Raw genomic sequence first — 19,174 nt, 5'->3', positions numbered from 1 at the left:
GTATGAGTCACTTTATAACGTCTTTTCTTGTGCTGAATTTATTTCTTTTCAATTGAATTTATTTCATTCCTTCTCGTAATTAAATAGAAAAACAAGTTTTTCAACTGAAACGCTCTGTACGCTGAAGTTCAAATTTTGTTCCAATTCTTTAAGAATGACCCCTGAATCACAAAAGCCATTTAATTAGAATAAATAGCTCTTTTGAAAGTACTAAAAAAAACTTTAGCCTAAAGAGCGATGTATTGAAGAGGAGGCAAACCCCCCCCCCCCCCCCATATACTTAATAATTTCTGTTCGTTTTAAGTTTTAATTTTGCTCCTTACTTTCAGTTCAAAATGTTTTTTTATTTAATTTTTGATCGTTTTTATATAATGCTGGGAAATATGGCGCCCCTCCATGGATAATTCTCTTACCCCACGACAAAATTCCTCCATGGAAAGATCCTTCTACCTAACTTCCTCCCCCAAACCTTCCCACCCGAAAAAAATCCCGCCTGAAAACCTCTGTATACTTCGAAATTACCAATACTACATGAAAACAATGGGCAAAGTTTACAAGTTTCAGCGCTTCCCCCGGGGACTGTGGGGGATTAAGTTATCCTCAAAGACATAGTTATTGGATTTTTGACAATGCCGAATAAAATGGCTATCTCAAAATTCTGATCGGGTGACTTTGGGAAAAAATGAGTGGGGGAGGGGGCCTAGTTGCCTTCCAATTTTTGGGTCACTAAAAAAGGGCACTAGAACTTTTAATTTCCGTTCGCAAGAGTCCTCTCGCAATATTCTAGGACCACTGGGTTGATACAATCACCCCTGGAAAACCAAAAAACAAACAAAAAAATAATAATAATACAACAACACGCATCCGTGATCTTTCGTCTGGCAATAAATACAAAATTCCCCATTTTTGCAGATAGGAGCTTGATACCTCTACGGTAGGTATTCTCTGACACGCTGAATCTGTTGCTGTGATTTTGATTAAGGTTTTATGACTTTTAGGGGGCATTTCTGCCTTTTTTCGAAAATAAGGCAGATTTTCTCAGGCTTGTAACCTTTGATACGTATGTAAGACTAAACATAATGAAACTTATATATTTGAAACCAGCATAAAAATTCAATTCTTTTGATGCATCTATTGGTATCAAAATTCCAAATTTTTTTGAGTTTCGGTTACTACTGAGCCGGGTCGCTCCTTACTTACGAACTGTTTGATGATTCTAGCAAGTTACTGTTGACCCAAAGAGTTTACTGGAACTTAAAGCCTTTTCATGTACAATTTGACTGGTTCTACGATTACTAATTCCATGCACATTTGAGAGTAGTTAAATCATATTCCAGGGAAGAAACTTCCCTTCACAAGTTACATATCATTTAATGAAGTTTGTGGGTTCGGACTGTATACAAAATCTTTCCTCTTGGATATTGGTCATGTCAACTTAATTTCGTTTTTGTAGAAACTTTGACAAGCTTGATTAAATTTTGTTTAGATATCGTGGAAAGAAGTTTTGAGACTTCAGAACTTTTTCTCAAGGAAAAGTTATGAGAAGTTTTAATTGCTAATAATTTTCATACGAAAATATATCATAAGGCCATTTAAAACACTTCCAAGTGATTTTAAAACACTTATATATGGAATAACATTGAATTCTGAAGCATTTTATTAAATAATATTTTAAAACACTTTGTGGATCACTGTATGTTAAACTAAAAGATTACATTAAGTTGAGTAGCTCACTAGCTGTGCTTGAGTAGTCGTTCGCGTTCGTCGTTTAAAATAGAATATGAAAATTTGTGTAATTTTTGAAACAGGGAATTAAACTCCTCCAAAGGGGTGCGATCTTGATGGAGAGTATGCAATAAAATTCAACAAGTATGGGAACCCTAAGGCTACCAAAATCTATAAGACATGAGATTTTTTATTATGAATTGAACGAATATTTAGATGATTACAAATTTTACTTCTGATCTCCCTCCATTAGGAATAATTTTTCAGCAGTGTGTTGATTGGTCAGAAAAAAAAAACTTTTGTTACGGAGACGGTAGTTTATTTTTGATAAGTATTCCTTATTTGAAAAGCAAATCCACTAAACAAGCTCTTTTTCTCGAGACATTGTTCTACAGAGGTTAAACTACATTTGGGGGCTGGGTTTGAGAGGGTGGTAGCCCTCCTTTCATTTAGGGTAACCCTCGATATGGTATGGAAAACGAAAATAAATTAAATAAAAACACTTTTTTCTAAATTAAGGATAAGAGTGACATTGAAACATAAAACGAAAAGAAATTATTCAGTATATGGGAGGAGGGGATGCCACCCTCTCCAGGATCAATAGATGGTTAAAGACTTAACTCTCCGATATTTACGCTAAAGTTTGACTATTTATTCCCCAAACCTTTAATAATGATTACTCAAGCACAAAGACAAATAAAAAGGAATAGAAGTATTTTTAACAATGCCTCAGGAATGAAAAAACTTATTGAAGTCCATTTCTATCATAGAAAGAAATTTTTCATTCAAATATTTTGAAAGGTAATCTGTCAGTAAGCACATGCAATTAATAATTAATGACTCAATAAACGCTTTCAGCATTGTACTACAAAACCCTAACGTAAAGATAAGGGTTAAAGTAAGAGTCAGCCCCCACATTTACGCAAAAATATCTGCTGAAGTTTTGATGTTGCACTTGGCTTTCTTTTTTTTTCCTCCTTAATTAAACACAAACTTAAGATCGTAGATTCTATGTATTTAAGCCGTATAATGGCTACGACCTTAATGTTGGGTACCATGAGTCGGTTCATACCGAAATTAAGATTAATATTCTAGTCAATGTCTTAATATTCAAAGTCAATGTCCAATGTTTTAGCAGTAGGTCTATTGACTTATTTTTTTGTACGATTCCATAGTTGACAAAACTATCTCGGAAAAATTGATTTGATCTTTCGATCGAATGATCGTAATCTTGAATGATCAGAATCTTGCAGAAATGTAAACCGTAGAACCCATTTTAAGTGCATTAAGTTTAAACAACTAGTGTACGATTACAAAAACACTATAAAGTCGCTGCTGCACAAGACCGCATAAGCCCAGCAAAGCAAAGCTGAACCAGTTAAATCAAAGATTGCTACATTTCAAGGAGCAATGCCTTGCACCTGCAGATTTATACTATAGTTCCAGAACTTTCCATGTACTGACTTATCCACTGATCTATCACAATTAATGTTGCCCCATTTATTATCAAATTAAAAGCATAATTATAAACACGGTTAAGCTTCATTCGTGTCTTATATCACAGGCATATACTACCTTTACCCACTTTATTAATGTATTTTTGAATTCTACGGGCTTGGTATTTTTTACATCAACGACTCGTGTCATGATAGTTTGACATGTTATTTCCCGGGAATATGAGTCGCCAAGAAGCAAATGCCACTATAGCACGTTAAATTTCGCAGATAAATGGCAAAAGCAATTCTGGAAAATGATGATAATCTATTATGGAGAGCTCAGGATGATGATTGATATTTTGGAATCCTGTTCCCTGGCAACTATCAACCAAATATCTAAATACAAGATACGGTAGCTTAGTTTGAAATTTAATGGTGAAAATGTGTTTACAGAAGTTATGCATTGTTGTGCATGAAAACTGGAATAAGATACAATAATAAAATAGCTAATACCAAATAGCTAAATACAAGATACGGTAGCTTAGTTTGAAATTTAATGGTGAAAATGTGTTTACAGAAGTTATGCATTGTTGTGCATGAAAACTGGAATAAGATACAATAATAAAACTGGAATTTGAACTGAAAAATATACATTAGATGAAAAAAAGTGACTTTAATTTTAAAAGATAGCCTACTTTAAAAAATAATGACTGTAAAGTCGCTGGATTACTTTATAGGGGGGGGTAATTAAGTATAAATACTTTTATATCTTACAGTACCAAGTATCTAAAAAAAACATTTTTGCCTATCTGGAACAATCTTAGTTCTATTTACTCGTGAAAACCGCGATTTTTCAAAATTTTTCGTTTGGTTGTTGCAAGATTTTGAAGTCTTTTTTTAGGGCAGAATCACCTTTTCGTTGGTATTGCCAGGTTGAATTGTGAAAATGAATAAGTGAAACAATTTAGTTACATTTGACAGCATTTTTCGCCCGTTAAAATTCAAACACTAATATGGTGATTCTCAAAGACAACTGTACCGTCAAAAAGAAAGCTACGCCTTCTTGGGCTGTTTGGGATCAAATATTTCGGCTAGTTTTTTTTTTACTGAAATTCCTCCTTGTTCCTATTTTATCTTTATTAATTTTTTTTGCTGCTGATAGTAAAAACGGCACAGCTGCACTTGAATGTCTTTTTCACTAGAAGATAGGTTCCCATTTTTTTGTACTTTTTTAAGATAACGTTTAGCTACAAAATAACGGTTTAACTCTATGTATTAGTTTAACTTGCTATCAATCCAACAATATAATTTAACAAATTCCTTGATAGTACTGCTACAACTACTACTAACAGTTCACTGCAGCACCAAGCCCCCCTGAGGCCGATACAACTATGCACCTCCTCCGTACTGATCTATTTAAAACCTACTTGATATAGTATTCTTTAATATCTTGAAGAAACTGACAGACTGATGAGGTTAAAGGTAATGTGTACGAACACATGCTCAAAGGATTTTGATTTGACTAACGTAAACACTACTTCATGTTCAATATATTTTGAAATTCAGAATGAAACAATCATATCACTAAATAAGCAAGCACTATGACATCCAATGGTAGCACTTATAATTTGCCCTAAAGCTGGTAAATCTTACCCAATTTTTTTACCTAATACTACGTATTTTACGTGAATAGTGGTTTTTCTTTCTAGGCAACTATTCCCGACTCGGCTGTGAAATTCAGTTTGTGCGCTCCATGGGATACTACTTGATTCAAATATACGTGCCATCTAGTCTGATTGTTATTATCTCGTGGGTTTCATTTTGGTTAAACCGAGGAGCGACTCCCGCCAGAGTTTCACTTGGTGTAACAACTGTTCTGACCATGACTACGTTGATGTCAAGTACAAACGCAGCGCTACCCAAAATTTCTTATGTAAAATCAATAGATGTATATCTAGGTACCTGCTTTGTTATGGTGTTTGCGTCCCTTTTAGGTAAGCCGTTCATTTAGAGTGGGTATATCCCTGAGTTCACATAGATGCAATTTATTTGTAAGCAACAATAAACTATATGGTCAGAAATGCCACAATTGTAACTCTGTCCGATTTTCAGATGAACGTACAAATTTTTTTCCCTAATTAAATTGAATTAAATTGGCTTCACTAATTAAATTGAAAATTGAGTTTTGACTACAAGAAGCTTTGGTACTTAATAATAATTCGCTTAGTGACTTTTTTGTAACGTCCTTTCTCTAAATTTTAGCCAATCCCTAGTCTTCATTTAAATAAGCAGTTTCCCTATATCTCAGAACCTGTTCTAAAAACACATAATGTCACAATTGCCCTTTTTTGTCTATTTATCCCTAGTAGGACTAGACTAAATTAGATCTTATTATTTATTTTAAAAAAACAAGTTTTTTTAATTCAAAGTAAGGAACGACGTTAAAACTTAAAACGAACAGAAATTATTCCGTATATGAAAGGGGCTGTCCCCTCCTCAACGCCTCGCTCTTTACACTAAAATTTTTATTGTTTAAAAAAAATAGAGTTGTGAGAAAGTCAAACTTTAGCGTAAAGAGTGAGGCGTTGAGGAGGGGACAGCCCCTTTCATATACGGAATAATTTCTATTCGTTGTAAGTTTTGACGTCGTTCCTTACTTTCAGTTAAAAAAACTTGTTTTTTTTATTTTTGAACGTTTTTGAATTAATGCAGGTTTTGATTTTGGACTACCGTACATGAATAATTAAAACAAAATTTGCATATTAATTTTACTTTTATTTGGTTAAATGGCTTTCTCGAAACTTGTTTAATTTTATTTACGAACGTTTTTATTAGTAATAAATAAGTAGGGAAGCCATAATATCTCCTAGGTACACTGCGTGCTGCCATCTACAATTTAGTCTAACTCCTTACGAACACCTTATATGGGCATAGAATCCTTAGGGGAACTAAATTTCCGAGAAATTGATTGCGTAACCTAACATAACCTCATGAGCTCCCACGGGACACCATATATAGGCGTAGACTCCCTAGGGGAACTAAATTTCCGAGAAATTGATTGCGTAACCTAACCTAACCTCATGAGTTCCGGAACGAACACCATATATGGGCATAGAATCCCTAGGGGAAATAGATTTCCGAGAAATTGATTGCGTAACCTAACCTAACCTCATGAGGTCCCACGAGTACACCATATATGGGCATAGACTCTCTAGGGGAAATGGATTTCCGAGAAATTGATTGCGTAATCGAAGAGGAACTAAATTTCCGAGAAAATGATTGCATAATCGGTGGGGAGAATGTTTTGATCCAGGAACGGGAAACAGGATCACGTGTCTCCTTCTAAACCAATCAGAGGGCTGGTTACATATTAGCAAGAGAGGATTGCAGAGAATATAAGGAAAGGATTTTTGCTATAGTTTTTATTAGTCTGTGAATTAAATTCAAAGAAGTGAGAACAGTTTGACTTTACTCATTTGGATATGTTTGTGCTGATGATGAGTGATATGTTTACCCTATTAGAAGTTGATAGTGGAGTTGGTAGCAAAAATACAAGAGCACCAAACATTGCGGTGGAAATCACGAGAGGATCACGGCTTTGCCTGGAATGGGGTGAAGTATGTGCAAGATATGTGATATCCTTGAGCAAATTTAAAATGGAGAATCAACTATGTTTCGCTACAAAAGTTGATATAAGACATATGAATAAACTTCAATGTGCTTTAAGTGTAATAGTGAAACATATCGAAGATAATAAACAGTATCGCTACTTGTATATGCTTAGCTTTACTGTTGTAATTATTCAATAAAATTGTTTTGAAATCAAAAATGTTCCCTTTCCCTTTGTTGTTAGAATTTTAGACTAATAAATGATGGTCAGTCTAGAGTCAGCAGTCAGAGTGATAGGATTGAAAAATGAATAAATTTGAGAAAGAGAGAGAATTAGATCGAATCTAGTGTTTATGGAAAACATTTGATTTTGGATGACGATTTTCTCGAGTTATCTCTTCAACGCAGGATATTTTCTCGGGGAACACTTGACATTATAATGAAAACTGATTCTCCCCCATTGGACTACTATATGAAGCTTTGTCGATGTGACTCAAATGCTTATACTCAATTTATTGATATATTAATTGGAACAAGGCAGAATAAAATCGTGGATACACTTTTGAAAACATTGCCAATAGATTCAATGTAGATGGCTCCCCCCCACCATTCGAAAGAGGTGACGTCACAGACTTACTCCTCTCCCATTCTTCCACCCTGAATTTATCCGTCAGCAGGGCCGATCAGTTTCGTTTTAGCTGTGAGAGAGAGTTGACATCTGAAACCGAAAAAAATGTTCTATACATGTCCACTATGCATGTACACTCTTGGCAGTTGGACTCAATGTGAGTATTGCACAATTATTGATGACTATAATGAAAAGTGTAAATTATTTAATTTTTGTAAATTACATAGAGGCTATGCAGTACAAATTAAAGGATGTAATTCATGTCTTGAAGAGATTTGTGACTCTCACACTAGAGGAAATCTGTGCTCCAATTGTCGCTACGATAAATGTGATCAGTGGGAGAATACTTACCCCGCTATGATTGGAAAGAATCCCAAACATGATTTTAGTTTATTTCTACGAGATTGGTATCGTCGTGGATTTAAATTATTCTGGGAGGAGGAGCCAGGTCTACAATTCAACTGTTGGGGTAACAAGACAATTTAGTTTCTACGTCATAGTTGCAACAACACTGTCTATTATGACTATAAACGAACTACTTTTTATTTGGCAGTTACCGAATGTGATTCACCATTTGAAAACACTGTATGTGATATTGCTTCAAATAGATAGATTGAAACTCGTGAATTTCATAATATGAATGCAAATAGTATCATTGACTATACAAGGAGATATGACAAGAGTGAAGATAAATTATACTGTAGAAAATGTTACCCTGACATTGCAGTGAATCAAGATCAATATACAGTGAATCCAAATGATTTACCGGCATTAGTGGTTCACGACAGTTGCCTATACACCGATGAAGAAGAAGAAATCTAAAGTGAAGATTTAAAGACATCGTTGTATATATACACTTTTTATTAATAAACAAATTCACAAACATTTTTTAAGCACTTTACTCTTAGGGTACTGAAATCAATAGTGTACAGGTCTGAGAGGATATTTTCCATTAGAAAGTCGTTCAGACGTGGATTGTCTACATAAATGTTGAGAAACTGCTTGTAAGTATAGCCGCGACATCGGAACACAAAATATAGTAGTGCATGGAAGCCACAGCATTTAGTCGTCAGATCCTGCACTCTCCTCCGATTTTGAATAATAGTTTTCCCACTGCTCTCAATATAGTTGCTGATGTGGGGTGTGTAGAATGTATAGGGTAGACCTAGAGGATCAAAAAATTCAATCGTCTTCATTGTTTGAAAGATGCACAGTTAATGACCCGTCAGCACAGTCGACGGACTGCTATTAACAATAATCAAGGTATTGTTTCCACTTTGAATTTTTCCAAGAAAGTCCAAGGGCAGATAATAGGATTTGTACTGGGACATGTAGGGATCCATATTAAATACATTGATTATTTGACTGGTGTTCATGGCGCCCAGTCTAGTAGAACACTGCCTTCGGGAGCAATTTCCCAATAGGTTTCATATTGATTTAGTGAGATTAGTGCAATACTCTCAGCCAATGGGTCAGCAAATGTACACTCTAAACGCACGCTCTCCGTACGTACTATTCTCATATCCTGCGTGTCAGACAAATCTCGTACAATGATACCATGTGTTTTAGCAATCATATTTTCGGTTATACCATTTTCAATTAGATGCGAATCATGATATAAGGTTTTCAACGTCAGCTCATACAATTTTCTATAGGAGTTATCCAAACGCAGACTCTAAAATATGATGCCGTTTATTTTGCTGACAAGAGGTTAAAGCACAAAACTTTAGCATGTATTTGGACAACCAGTCCATAATCCTCTTACATTAGCGCTTTTGACAAATGCAAAAGTAAGTTTTGACGGTAATTTACCATCGATAAAGGAAGAATGGCCGTAGGTATGTGACCCCATGGCGCTGGGACGTTTATTGATTACTGTATGTGGAACCAGTAGTTTAATATTATTTCCACTTGCTTTCAATTTTTCCACTGGCTTAGCAACAGAACTCATGACTTGTTTTTTGCGTACATGAAGTATTGCCGAGGTGAGGAAGAGAGTCACATCAGGATGGACAGCAAGTTCTTTTCTCATTTTGAAAGTTGATGGAGCAAGCATCAATTTTACTTCCACTTTAATATCGGGTAGCAACCACTGGGGTGTGTTAAATATTTGTTTATATATTTTTCCAACTAGATGTAATTCACTAGTAGTAGAATTTTTAAGTGTATCTGTACTATCAACGTTAGTAATATATTCATATCCATTGGAGGTGCCTCTCAATTCCTTGTATGACTTGGGTGTCATCAGCATGAACTGTTCACTGGAAGATATACAGTAATTGCATTGTCAAAAATGTTGGTGACTCTACATAGATCCTCGGGTGTGCTCTGATTAAGATCTAACAAAATGTATACGTAGGGTTTATTTGTCACCTGATTGTGCGCTGACAGCAGAAATTTTGGGGCGCCTGGACATATTTTCTTATTGAGAGTAATTAGTGAGCTGGAATCACGAACAGCTCGATAGATAATAAAGATGGTGCAATTCAAAGCAAGGTTTATCATGAATTTGCTCTGATCAAACAGACTGTGTAGAACTAGGGTTATGGATATGTGTTCATGATGAGAGCGAGCAGTAAACAGCTGTAGCATTTCCTGTGAGAACTGTTCAATGGTATCAGCCAAATCATCAATAATCAGCCACAAGTTTGGTTCAATACTATTGAAAACATCAAGTCCCCGTATGAATTGTATTAGTATGGGTGTGGCAATAACTTTTATTTGATCATAGGACTCCTGTCAAATACTATAGCAATAATAAATTTTCTTTGGTTTTTCCAAAAACATTCTCTTTCAATTTTGAATTATTGTCGCTAAAAGTGTTGTTTTCCCCGACATTGATGGACCACACAGAAACGATCTGAAGGGTGTTTTAAATTGATACATGCTACTGCTGCTGCTGCTGTTGACAACAGTCGGACTAAAACTAACTATAAATCATACGTGTCAAATGAATAAGTAGTACTAATAATTTTCCCATAGATATATCTAGTACGTTAACAAGAACAACAAAAACAATATTTCATAATAATTTATTCAACATGAAAAATCTATTTGTTCAACATGAAAAACATAAAAAACACTTGTTCAACAAGAACAACAAAAACAACATTTCATTCATTTGTTCAACAAGAACAACATAAAAAACACTTGTTCAACAAGAACAACAAAAACAATATTTCATGATCATTTATTCAACATGAAAACTCTATTTGTTCAACAAGAACAACATAAAAAACACTTTATATACAACATTTATTATAAAAACACTTTTGTTCATCAAGAACAGCAACAACAACAACAACCCTCATTGTCTTAAAAACACTTTTTGTTCAGTATCATCATTTGTACAAACACACACTTTTTGTACAAACACACACTTTTTGTACATTAGCACACACATACTATTTGTACAGTAAATCACTTGAAAAAAAAACACACTTGGAACATGAACTTGAAATAGCACAGTTGAACATTATGAATTTAAAGGGATCCCTCCACCCTCCGGGGAGCCGCGGGGCCAACCGCGGGTGGAACCCCCCCCCCCCCCGGAGCCGCGGGGGCCGGGGGAAAAACTGTATACAATAGTTGTCGTTACTGCTGCTGCTGCTACAGGTTAGGTTGGGTTAAGGTGAGGTTGGGTTAGTTAATTTATGAAAGGGACTGGTTGGGTTAGGGTTAGTGGTTAGGTTAATTTATCCAGACCAAGTTGATTGCGATAGTCTATGCATTCAACTCGGTCTGAAATACGGTAGTGGCCATGTGGCAGTACACTTATACCATTCTCGACCACATAGACTTTGTCGGATATACACGACATTGCATTCTTTTCAACTCTTACAGTATAATTTTTATACTGTAGAGAGCGAATTGCTAGCACTTGTACTCTCGGCACTAGGCTACTTTCTACACAGTCTCTGTACACGCTCATGTTGAAATTGCTCTATACAAAATGTGCAGGCACCCCTTTACACGCCTATTTTACATCCCCATTATGAGTTTCCACGCAATAAACTTTAGGACCTGCGAACACCCCCCTGGATATCAAATCACTCCCCGTCTCTGATTTTAACATTAGTAGTTGGTTGGGGGCTTAACGTTTCACCACCTCGGGGTAGAGGGACGGACTCCAGTTGGAGAAATCCATCCGCGAGCTGATGTGTTCCCCATTTTCTAAATCCCCCAATAAATCCTCGGTTTTTACCTTTAACAGCATAGAATCTGTATCCCCATAGTAAACTTGAACCTCCCCCTCCGGTGGCCATTGCACCTTGCACACATTTTAAAAAAACGACAACATGAGCTTTTTGAAAATTTCAAGTACTGAACTTCCTCCTACTATATTCTTGTTCAGTACCACATTTCTCTTTTTCCTGTGTAGAAGAACCATGCCAGCCTCTGTGCTCGTGAACGATGTAAAATTGGGGTCGGCAATAATTCGTGAACATTCTTGAGGGTCAGTCACGACGTCGCAGCGAGATCTGTTCTGTACGCTTTCACACATTTTGCCAAACGCTGAATTTAGAATGAGTTTGTACATTTGAGTCTCGACTTTACTGTTTTCTCTAGAGTGTTTATCAACAAAAGTGTCGATAAACATCTGCAAATAGCGTTCCTGACTTAACTCCAGGACCCTATGTATTTTGGTGATCTTGAAACCATTGTTCACCATCCAGTGCAAAAGCACATGGTGAACAACCATATTCTCCTTAGGGTCCAGATCTGCAATTAGTTTTTGCTTAGAGGGGGTCCAGTGCATCCCCATATTCTCAACCAATGATCGATTGTAGGGGCTCAGTGAGTCCCTGGTCACTGGTCGATTGATACAGGGAAAAACAAAATCTCTGACGGAATCATGAAGCGCCAATGGAATGTGCCCGTCAATTTCAAAGAACCCTCCTTGTGGCCCATTGTCCACGACAGTGTTAATGTCGGGGAACTCAAAAGGATTCTCAAGCCATTGATAGTTCCCACACGACAAAGAGTAGTGAAAAATTGCCGAGGGGTACAATGAGTTTATGTCCAAGAACACTGCATTTGACTTTGCACCGGTGTTGCTGTTTTTTCCGCTTGGATCGGTTGTGAAGACGCGATCCCCCTGAAAATCATACCCACCCCTCATTGACCCTTCTGCAAAATGGGGTTGATCTACATCCGTGATTAAGCCTATTTCCTCCCAAATAATTTTTTGAATAAAGTCCATCACCAAATGCGACGTGGAAAAATAAAAGCCTATAACTATTCTAAACTCTCGATATATTTGGTTTATGTTATTGCAGACTATGTCCAACAGAGTTAAAACATCACTGGCCAAGTACAGTCTACAATAATCCCACCCATTTTTACAATCCCCCTTAAACCACGCCTTCTTGGCAAACTCATAGTCCTCGGCTGTGCATTCACTGTTGGTGAGTGAATTATAGAAAGCTTCAATTGGAGGTAGTTTCACCTCGCTTAAGTGAGTGCCAGAACAGTAATAGTCGTATGTGTATACACCTTTACAGGTCAATAGGTCATACATTTCACTGTCTGGAAAGTGCTGTTTAAGCAATGGAAAGCTATCAAAATTGTCGCTTTTCTGCCTTTGAATCAATTGACTCAATGCCTTGGGAAAAAAACTAAAGGAATCCAAAAACCCGATTTTATTCCAGCAGATATGCCCATTATTTACTACCTGCCATTTCAACTCAAGAAGCACCAACTTCTCGGCCGATTTGGGAATGATGTTATAGGTAAATGAATTATTTACCCATGGACTATCTACTCCCCCTCCCTCCCTGTGCATACGTGTCAGTACCGGTAAAATAGACTTTAAATCATAATTTGAATTATGAATAAAAACTGGAATAAAAAACTGCTGTCTAACGTTTATGTTACACGATTGATGCGCTACCCCTCTAAAATTACTACCCCCAGAGGATATTTCCTGCCACAAGTGATTGTGGTCTCTGACTCCCCCCCCCCCACCCCTCTTATCCCTTTAGTCCCCTTATCCCCCTCTTCAAACTCCCCCTTACAAACCCAACATATTTTTTGATTTTTAATCGAGAGACGATCCTCTGCAGACAGCACCATTGGGTAATGCGTATTTCTCAAACGAAAAATGGCGCCGTTAGCTGTGCCAATTAGTTTAGTCAGTGCCTTGATCATGCACTGTCCCTCATCCAGTGTTTCTACTATTTTTAACAACTACAAAATGTTAGAACTGTCTCTTTGTGCGTGGGCGTAAGAGACTGCAATAGCTTGATGCTCTTTGATTTGGTTTGGAAATCGAGGATCGTTCACTTCAACCAGCTTCGCTTCACAATCCAACGAGATTTTATTGCTCTGGAGGAGGGTGTTTTGGAAATTTTTGAAACATAAAATAGCCCTATCCCCTGAAACCGTTTCCACTGACTGGTAGCTATGCCGTCTACAGTGCTTCATATGATCCTATAGTTTTATATCGCTACGGAATAGAGACAGGCATGTTGGACAGTAGAAACATACCCCCTCCCCTTTTTACCCTCCCCCAGAACTCTACTAATGTCTGTAAGTGGATTAAAATTGCCAATTGAATGAGCAAGATCACTAGATGCTGGTGTGTACAATTGCCATGCACAATGTTTGACCATTTCAATTGACAGGCCCCTTACTGGGAACACCAACTCTTTCTTATTTGAACGATCCCCATCTTCAAATTCAACTTCATACTGAACCACAGTAACGCCGATATTTAAATGGGCATTGGCCCTTTCAAAAATATCAATAGACCGGAGCGTTACTGGGTATTTTCCTTCTAAACAAGTGTAATCTACAGTTGGAAAGTCCGACCCCTCCTTCCCATGTACAGCCCAGTGATCTAAATTCGTCTTGGTAGCGTCATCTGCTAGAGGCTGAAATGCTGATATGAGGAAAGCGTACTTGAAACATTTTTGACCTGTTTCAAAACAGATTCGCTGGACACCTTTACATCCTACTAAATCGTGATTATATTTTAAAACTATTGCCTTTTCCCCATGCCCCCCTCTTAAAATAAAATCTTTCTTAAATTTACAAATATTAACGCTTAAATTTTCAACATAAAGAACTACAGACCCGCGCCCATTTTCGCTATAATTCTCGAGATGCGTAATAATATGACCTACCCACTCGGAAAAAACACCCTCATAATTCTCGAAATTTGGATAGACCAGTCGCATCTCGGTGTGTATATAATGATGGTAAACCTCACTTTTTCCCTCATTTAAATAAAACACCTTTAAAACAATAGAAACCTTAATTGAATCCCTACCTACTCCTCCCCACAATTGAATTTGGTTCTCTAGCAGTGCACGAATTCTATGTATATATCCATGAACAATTTCTACATGGTCAAACACAAAATTACCACCCAAAGGCGAATTAAAAGGGTCTCCAAAAGTTGCAGTGTAGACAATTATTGTATTTAAAACTGTGTTTGAGAGTTAAAACTCGGAACATGTCGTAAATTGGATATTACCCTCCCCCACCTCTTCCTCTTGTATATTATTATTATCACCACCCCCTCCACCACATTGTTCAATAATAGGGCTATGAGAGGGCACCTCATTCGATTGAATTGGAAGTATGTTATCAGTGGGGGGAGGGTTCCCTGTTAATTCCCAGGTAAAATCCTCTAAAATTTGTAGTGTGTTTGGACTCAAGTCCCCCTGCTTAACCGTGCTATTATCAACATTAAAAAAAATCAGTTAAAAACTCATCAATTTTATCAGGAATTTCAAATGAATTAACGATACCCTGCTGTGACGTTTCACTGTTGTAGAGCTCAGTAGGCGCGTCCTCTCCTTCTCAAACTGACGAGCAGGGGGGGGGATGGAGAGTATGGAACCAGAACAACCTATAAATGAAAAAATTGCTTATTTTCAAAGTGTCTAAATCACCCTATTTTTAAAAAATTGGATTATTATTTAAAAACGTGTTGCTTAGCAGTAGCATTTAGTTCTCTATTCTATATATATATCCTGAAAGTTCCAGGTTAATACAATCTAAAATATGACATATAAGGTTTTGATTTTGTTCAAACAACCCCCCCAAAAAAATAATTCATATTAATACTCTATATCTGCATTTAAAAAAAAACCACGGTCTCTACTTGATAGCCCCACAACTCTTTCCATTAGAGAATTTTGTTTAAATAAAAGCAGTTTATAACACAAACAATTTTCAATGTGTGTGTGTGTGTGCAAGGCAGAGCAATTTCCACTATTTAATGCCCCCCTCCAACACGCCCCCGGCCCGCCCCAGTGGGCCCCGCGGCCTTTCCCGAGCCCTACGGCGCTTCCCGGCCGCCGCAGACGCCGCCCCCCCTGTATACGATAATTGACCTGATTTAAAAAGGGGGAACAATTTCTTTTAATATCTTTGGCTGACTGACTGACTGATGAAATGAATCGATTGTTGGAAGACAATCCTTAAAACTATAATATTCTAGCGAAAAATAGCATTCTGCTTTGAAAGAGAATCTAGTTCTATCAGTAATTGACTAGAAATTAACGAAAAATATTATTAGGAGGTTGAAGAGATAGCGAAGATGCCTACAGTGGGCAGAGAAAATAGGAAAGATTAGAAAAAAAAGAGCGGTTTCTTTGACAAGCAAGCAAAAAAATTACATTATATTTAGATATCTCTGAGGGGGGAGCAGAGAAATTTAAAACAATGGTTGGGGTGTGGGGTTAATATTTAAATATCTCAGACACACACTTTTACAGCGATGAAAAATGGGTTTGTTTAGATATTTCTATAAGTTATGTAAAAAAAATACTCACATTTTTATATCCCGGCTGCAGTTGCGTGCCTGAAGGCCCTGGAGAAGCATGCTGGAGGGCCACCTCCTGACCTTTTGTAGGTGGGGCAGCTCTTGAAGGCCCAGGCAACGCATGATGGAGAATGGACGGGCCGGCGATGTTACAGGCTTGCACCGATGAGGCAGCAGGGTTCCCCATCCTTATGCCACATTCTCTTTTTGGCTTTTGCCCAGACTGCATAGGGGCTGGCACTGATGGGGCTGCCTCCCCCTCCCTTGCTCTCTTTTCAGGTGGAGGCGCACATTCATCATAAATGTCCTTAAAAGAAGAGAAAAAATTTAGTATCGAAATAGTTTCCCCCTTTTTCACAGAATAAAAATTAGTACCCCCCGCCCCTAACCATAATTTTGTCTAGAAAGCATTTATCCTCCTTTTCAGTGAAGCAAAAAGTAAAATTTTGCGAGAAATATACTAGGCTTAGAAATCAAACGTTTTTATTACACAACTTGTGAGAAAAATAAACCTTGATGTTTCTATTTTTACCTTTCAGAAAAAATTTTAAATGCTCCCGTCTATAGGCTTTAAAATAGATAAATGACTGTTAACCCAGCAGCAGCTTATAGGCCTAAATTTATGATCTTAGACGTAAATGGTATTCAATTTACACATAATAAAGCTATGTATTCTTTTTTCTTAGAAATTCCGACCCCTTACTTTTCATGCGAAGTTTTCGCTTTACAATGAGGGGTTTAGAAGCGAGGTATTGCCCCCTCCACCCTTTTTACATAATGTCCTAAAAAATATTTGTTAGCAATTATTTTTGGGGAATAACTCGTTTCACTCCTCCACATACAGGTTGCGTAGGCCTAGCTTAATTATTGCAATCTCTTTTTGTTTGAAAGTGTTTTAATTTGACGGGGGAAAAAAATCCTTTTATGATCTGTTGAACCTTTGGTAAAATCGTTAACGTAATGGATTGAGAAAAGCGGATGTGTTTTAAAAAGGGTGACAGCTAATTAAATCATTGCGGAAAATATGTTTATGCCAAGTTAGTGGGCGGCTTAATAGCTAAGAGTTAACGGAAGTTGCCTGTCAAAGGGAGAGTTCAAAAAAGAGTTATTTCCAATCGGAAGAATTAAAGTCATAAACATGGGGTGGGGATGGAGGAGGGATGATGGAGAAATGAGGATTGGGGTTTACATGGTAAAAAAGAACATATTTTAAGCTTTCTAGCGAGTATAAACAATATATAGTGGAGTTTGTATTGTGTGGGGTGGGGGGGGGTATACCCTGAATTTACTGGAGGGTGACCAAGGAAAATTATTTTATTTTAAAATAAAGAATGAAAATGTACTAAACAGAGCTCACATTGTAAATCGCTGTAGCCAAGGCTTCTAGCTCATCAATAATATTCAATGTTTTATCCATTATGTCCCGGAACTTTCTGAATGTTTAATCACAATGCATGTCCGTTATATGCGAAATCTCAAGGGCGAAGTGCGATGTAATGGGAAACCATATGTAAGCGGCACTCTGATTGGCTTAGAAGGAGATGTAACCGACTCTCTGATTGGCTTAGAAGGAGATGTAACCGTCTCTCTGATTTGCTTAGAAGGAGGCATGTACTTCCTGTTTCCCATGCCTGGATCAAAACATTCTCCCCACCGATTATGTAAATCAAGTTCCCAGAAATTCTCTTCCCCTAGATCAATACATTCTACACTGATTATGTAAATCACCCCTCGTGTCATTACACTTTGCCAAACAACAACAACAACAAATAAATCGACCTTGACTTCATCCATTAGACATTAATATACCATGAAAATACATCAAAGTGAGAAAAATCCTGTTTTTCATTCCCTGTGACAAAAACCATAAAAACATGCTTAAATTATATAGGCCCGGGATATTATGTAATCAATTTCTCTGCAATCCTCTCCCGCTGATATTTAACCAGCCCTCTGATTTGTTTAGAAGGATACACGTTATCATGTTTCCCGTTCCTGGATCAAAACATTCTCCCCACCGATTACGCAATCAATTTCTCGGAAATTTAGTTCCCCTTCGATTACACAATCATTTTCTCGGAAATCCATTTCCCCTAGGGATTCTATGCCCATATATGGTGTTCGTTCCGGAAATCATGAGGTTAGGTTAGGTTACGCAATCAATTTCTCGGAAATTTAGTTCCCCTAGGGAGTCTAAGCCTATATATGGTGTACTCGTGGGACCTCATGAGGTTAGGTTAGGTTACGCAATCAATTTCTCGGAAATTTAGTTCACCTAGGGAGTCTATGCCCATATAAGGTGTTCGTACGGAGTTAGACTAAATTGTAGATGGTAGCACGCAGTGTACCCAGGAGATATTATGGCTTCCCTACTTAAATACACGAACTTACGAATTAACTTGCGCAACGAACTTCTATATTCATAGATTTTTAATACGTATATTAGGGGGTTCGCCCCCTAGTCAATACCTTGCTCTTTAAGCTAAAGTTCGAATTTTGTTCCAATTCTTAAAAAAAGACCCTTAGTCATAAAGGTCGTTAATAAGAATAAATAGCTCTTATGAAGTTACTAAAAAATCTTTGGCTTAAAGAGCGAGGTATTGACTAGGGGGTGAACCCAATCATATACTTAATATTTTTTTTCGTTTTAAGTTTTGATGTTGCTCCTTACTTTCAGTTGAAAAACTCGTTTTTTTATTTAATTTCTGATCTTTTTCTTTAATAATGTTTGGAAATCCGGCGCCCCCTTCATAGCAATGTCCCTTCCCCCATGAAAACTTCCTGAAAGATCCTCCCATATAACCCTGAACCCCCCACTACCAGAACAAATCTCCCCTGAAAACGTCTGTATACTTCCCAATAACCAATACTATATGTTAACATTGGGTAAAGTTCATAACTTTCAGCCGTTCCCCCGGGACCTTCGGGGAATTAAGTCATCCTAAAAGATATAGTTATAATATTTTCGACCATGCTGAACAAAATGGCTATCTCAAAATT

The 19,174-nt window shown here is 37.1% G+C and overlaps 1 protein-coding gene across 1 annotated transcript in view; it reads left to right on the top strand.

Moving 5' to 3' along the window:
• The window catches only part of Rdl (Resistant to dieldrin), a 469,434-nt gene that overhangs the window by 372,750 nt on the left and 77,510 nt on the right, over window positions 1–19,174 (top strand). The window contains exon 6 of the mRNA XM_089099501.1: window positions 4,871–5,155. Coding sequence (XP_088955627.1) covers window positions 4,871–5,155 — 285 coding nt within the window. The remainder of the gene's footprint in view (window positions 1–4,870; window positions 5,156–19,174) is intronic.

The sequence above is a fragment of the Artemia sp. Qi Xiang Cuo genome, chromosome 2 (assembly GCF_049724085.1).
Source record: "Artemia sp. Qi Xiang Cuo chromosome 2, ASM4972408v1, whole genome shotgun sequence".
NCBI classification, from domain to species: Eukaryota; Metazoa; Arthropoda; class Branchiopoda; order Anostraca; family Artemiidae; genus Artemia; species Artemia sp. Qi Xiang Cuo.
Note: the sequence above shows the minus strand (reverse complement) of the source record. Positions and strands in the feature narration are given on the sequence as shown.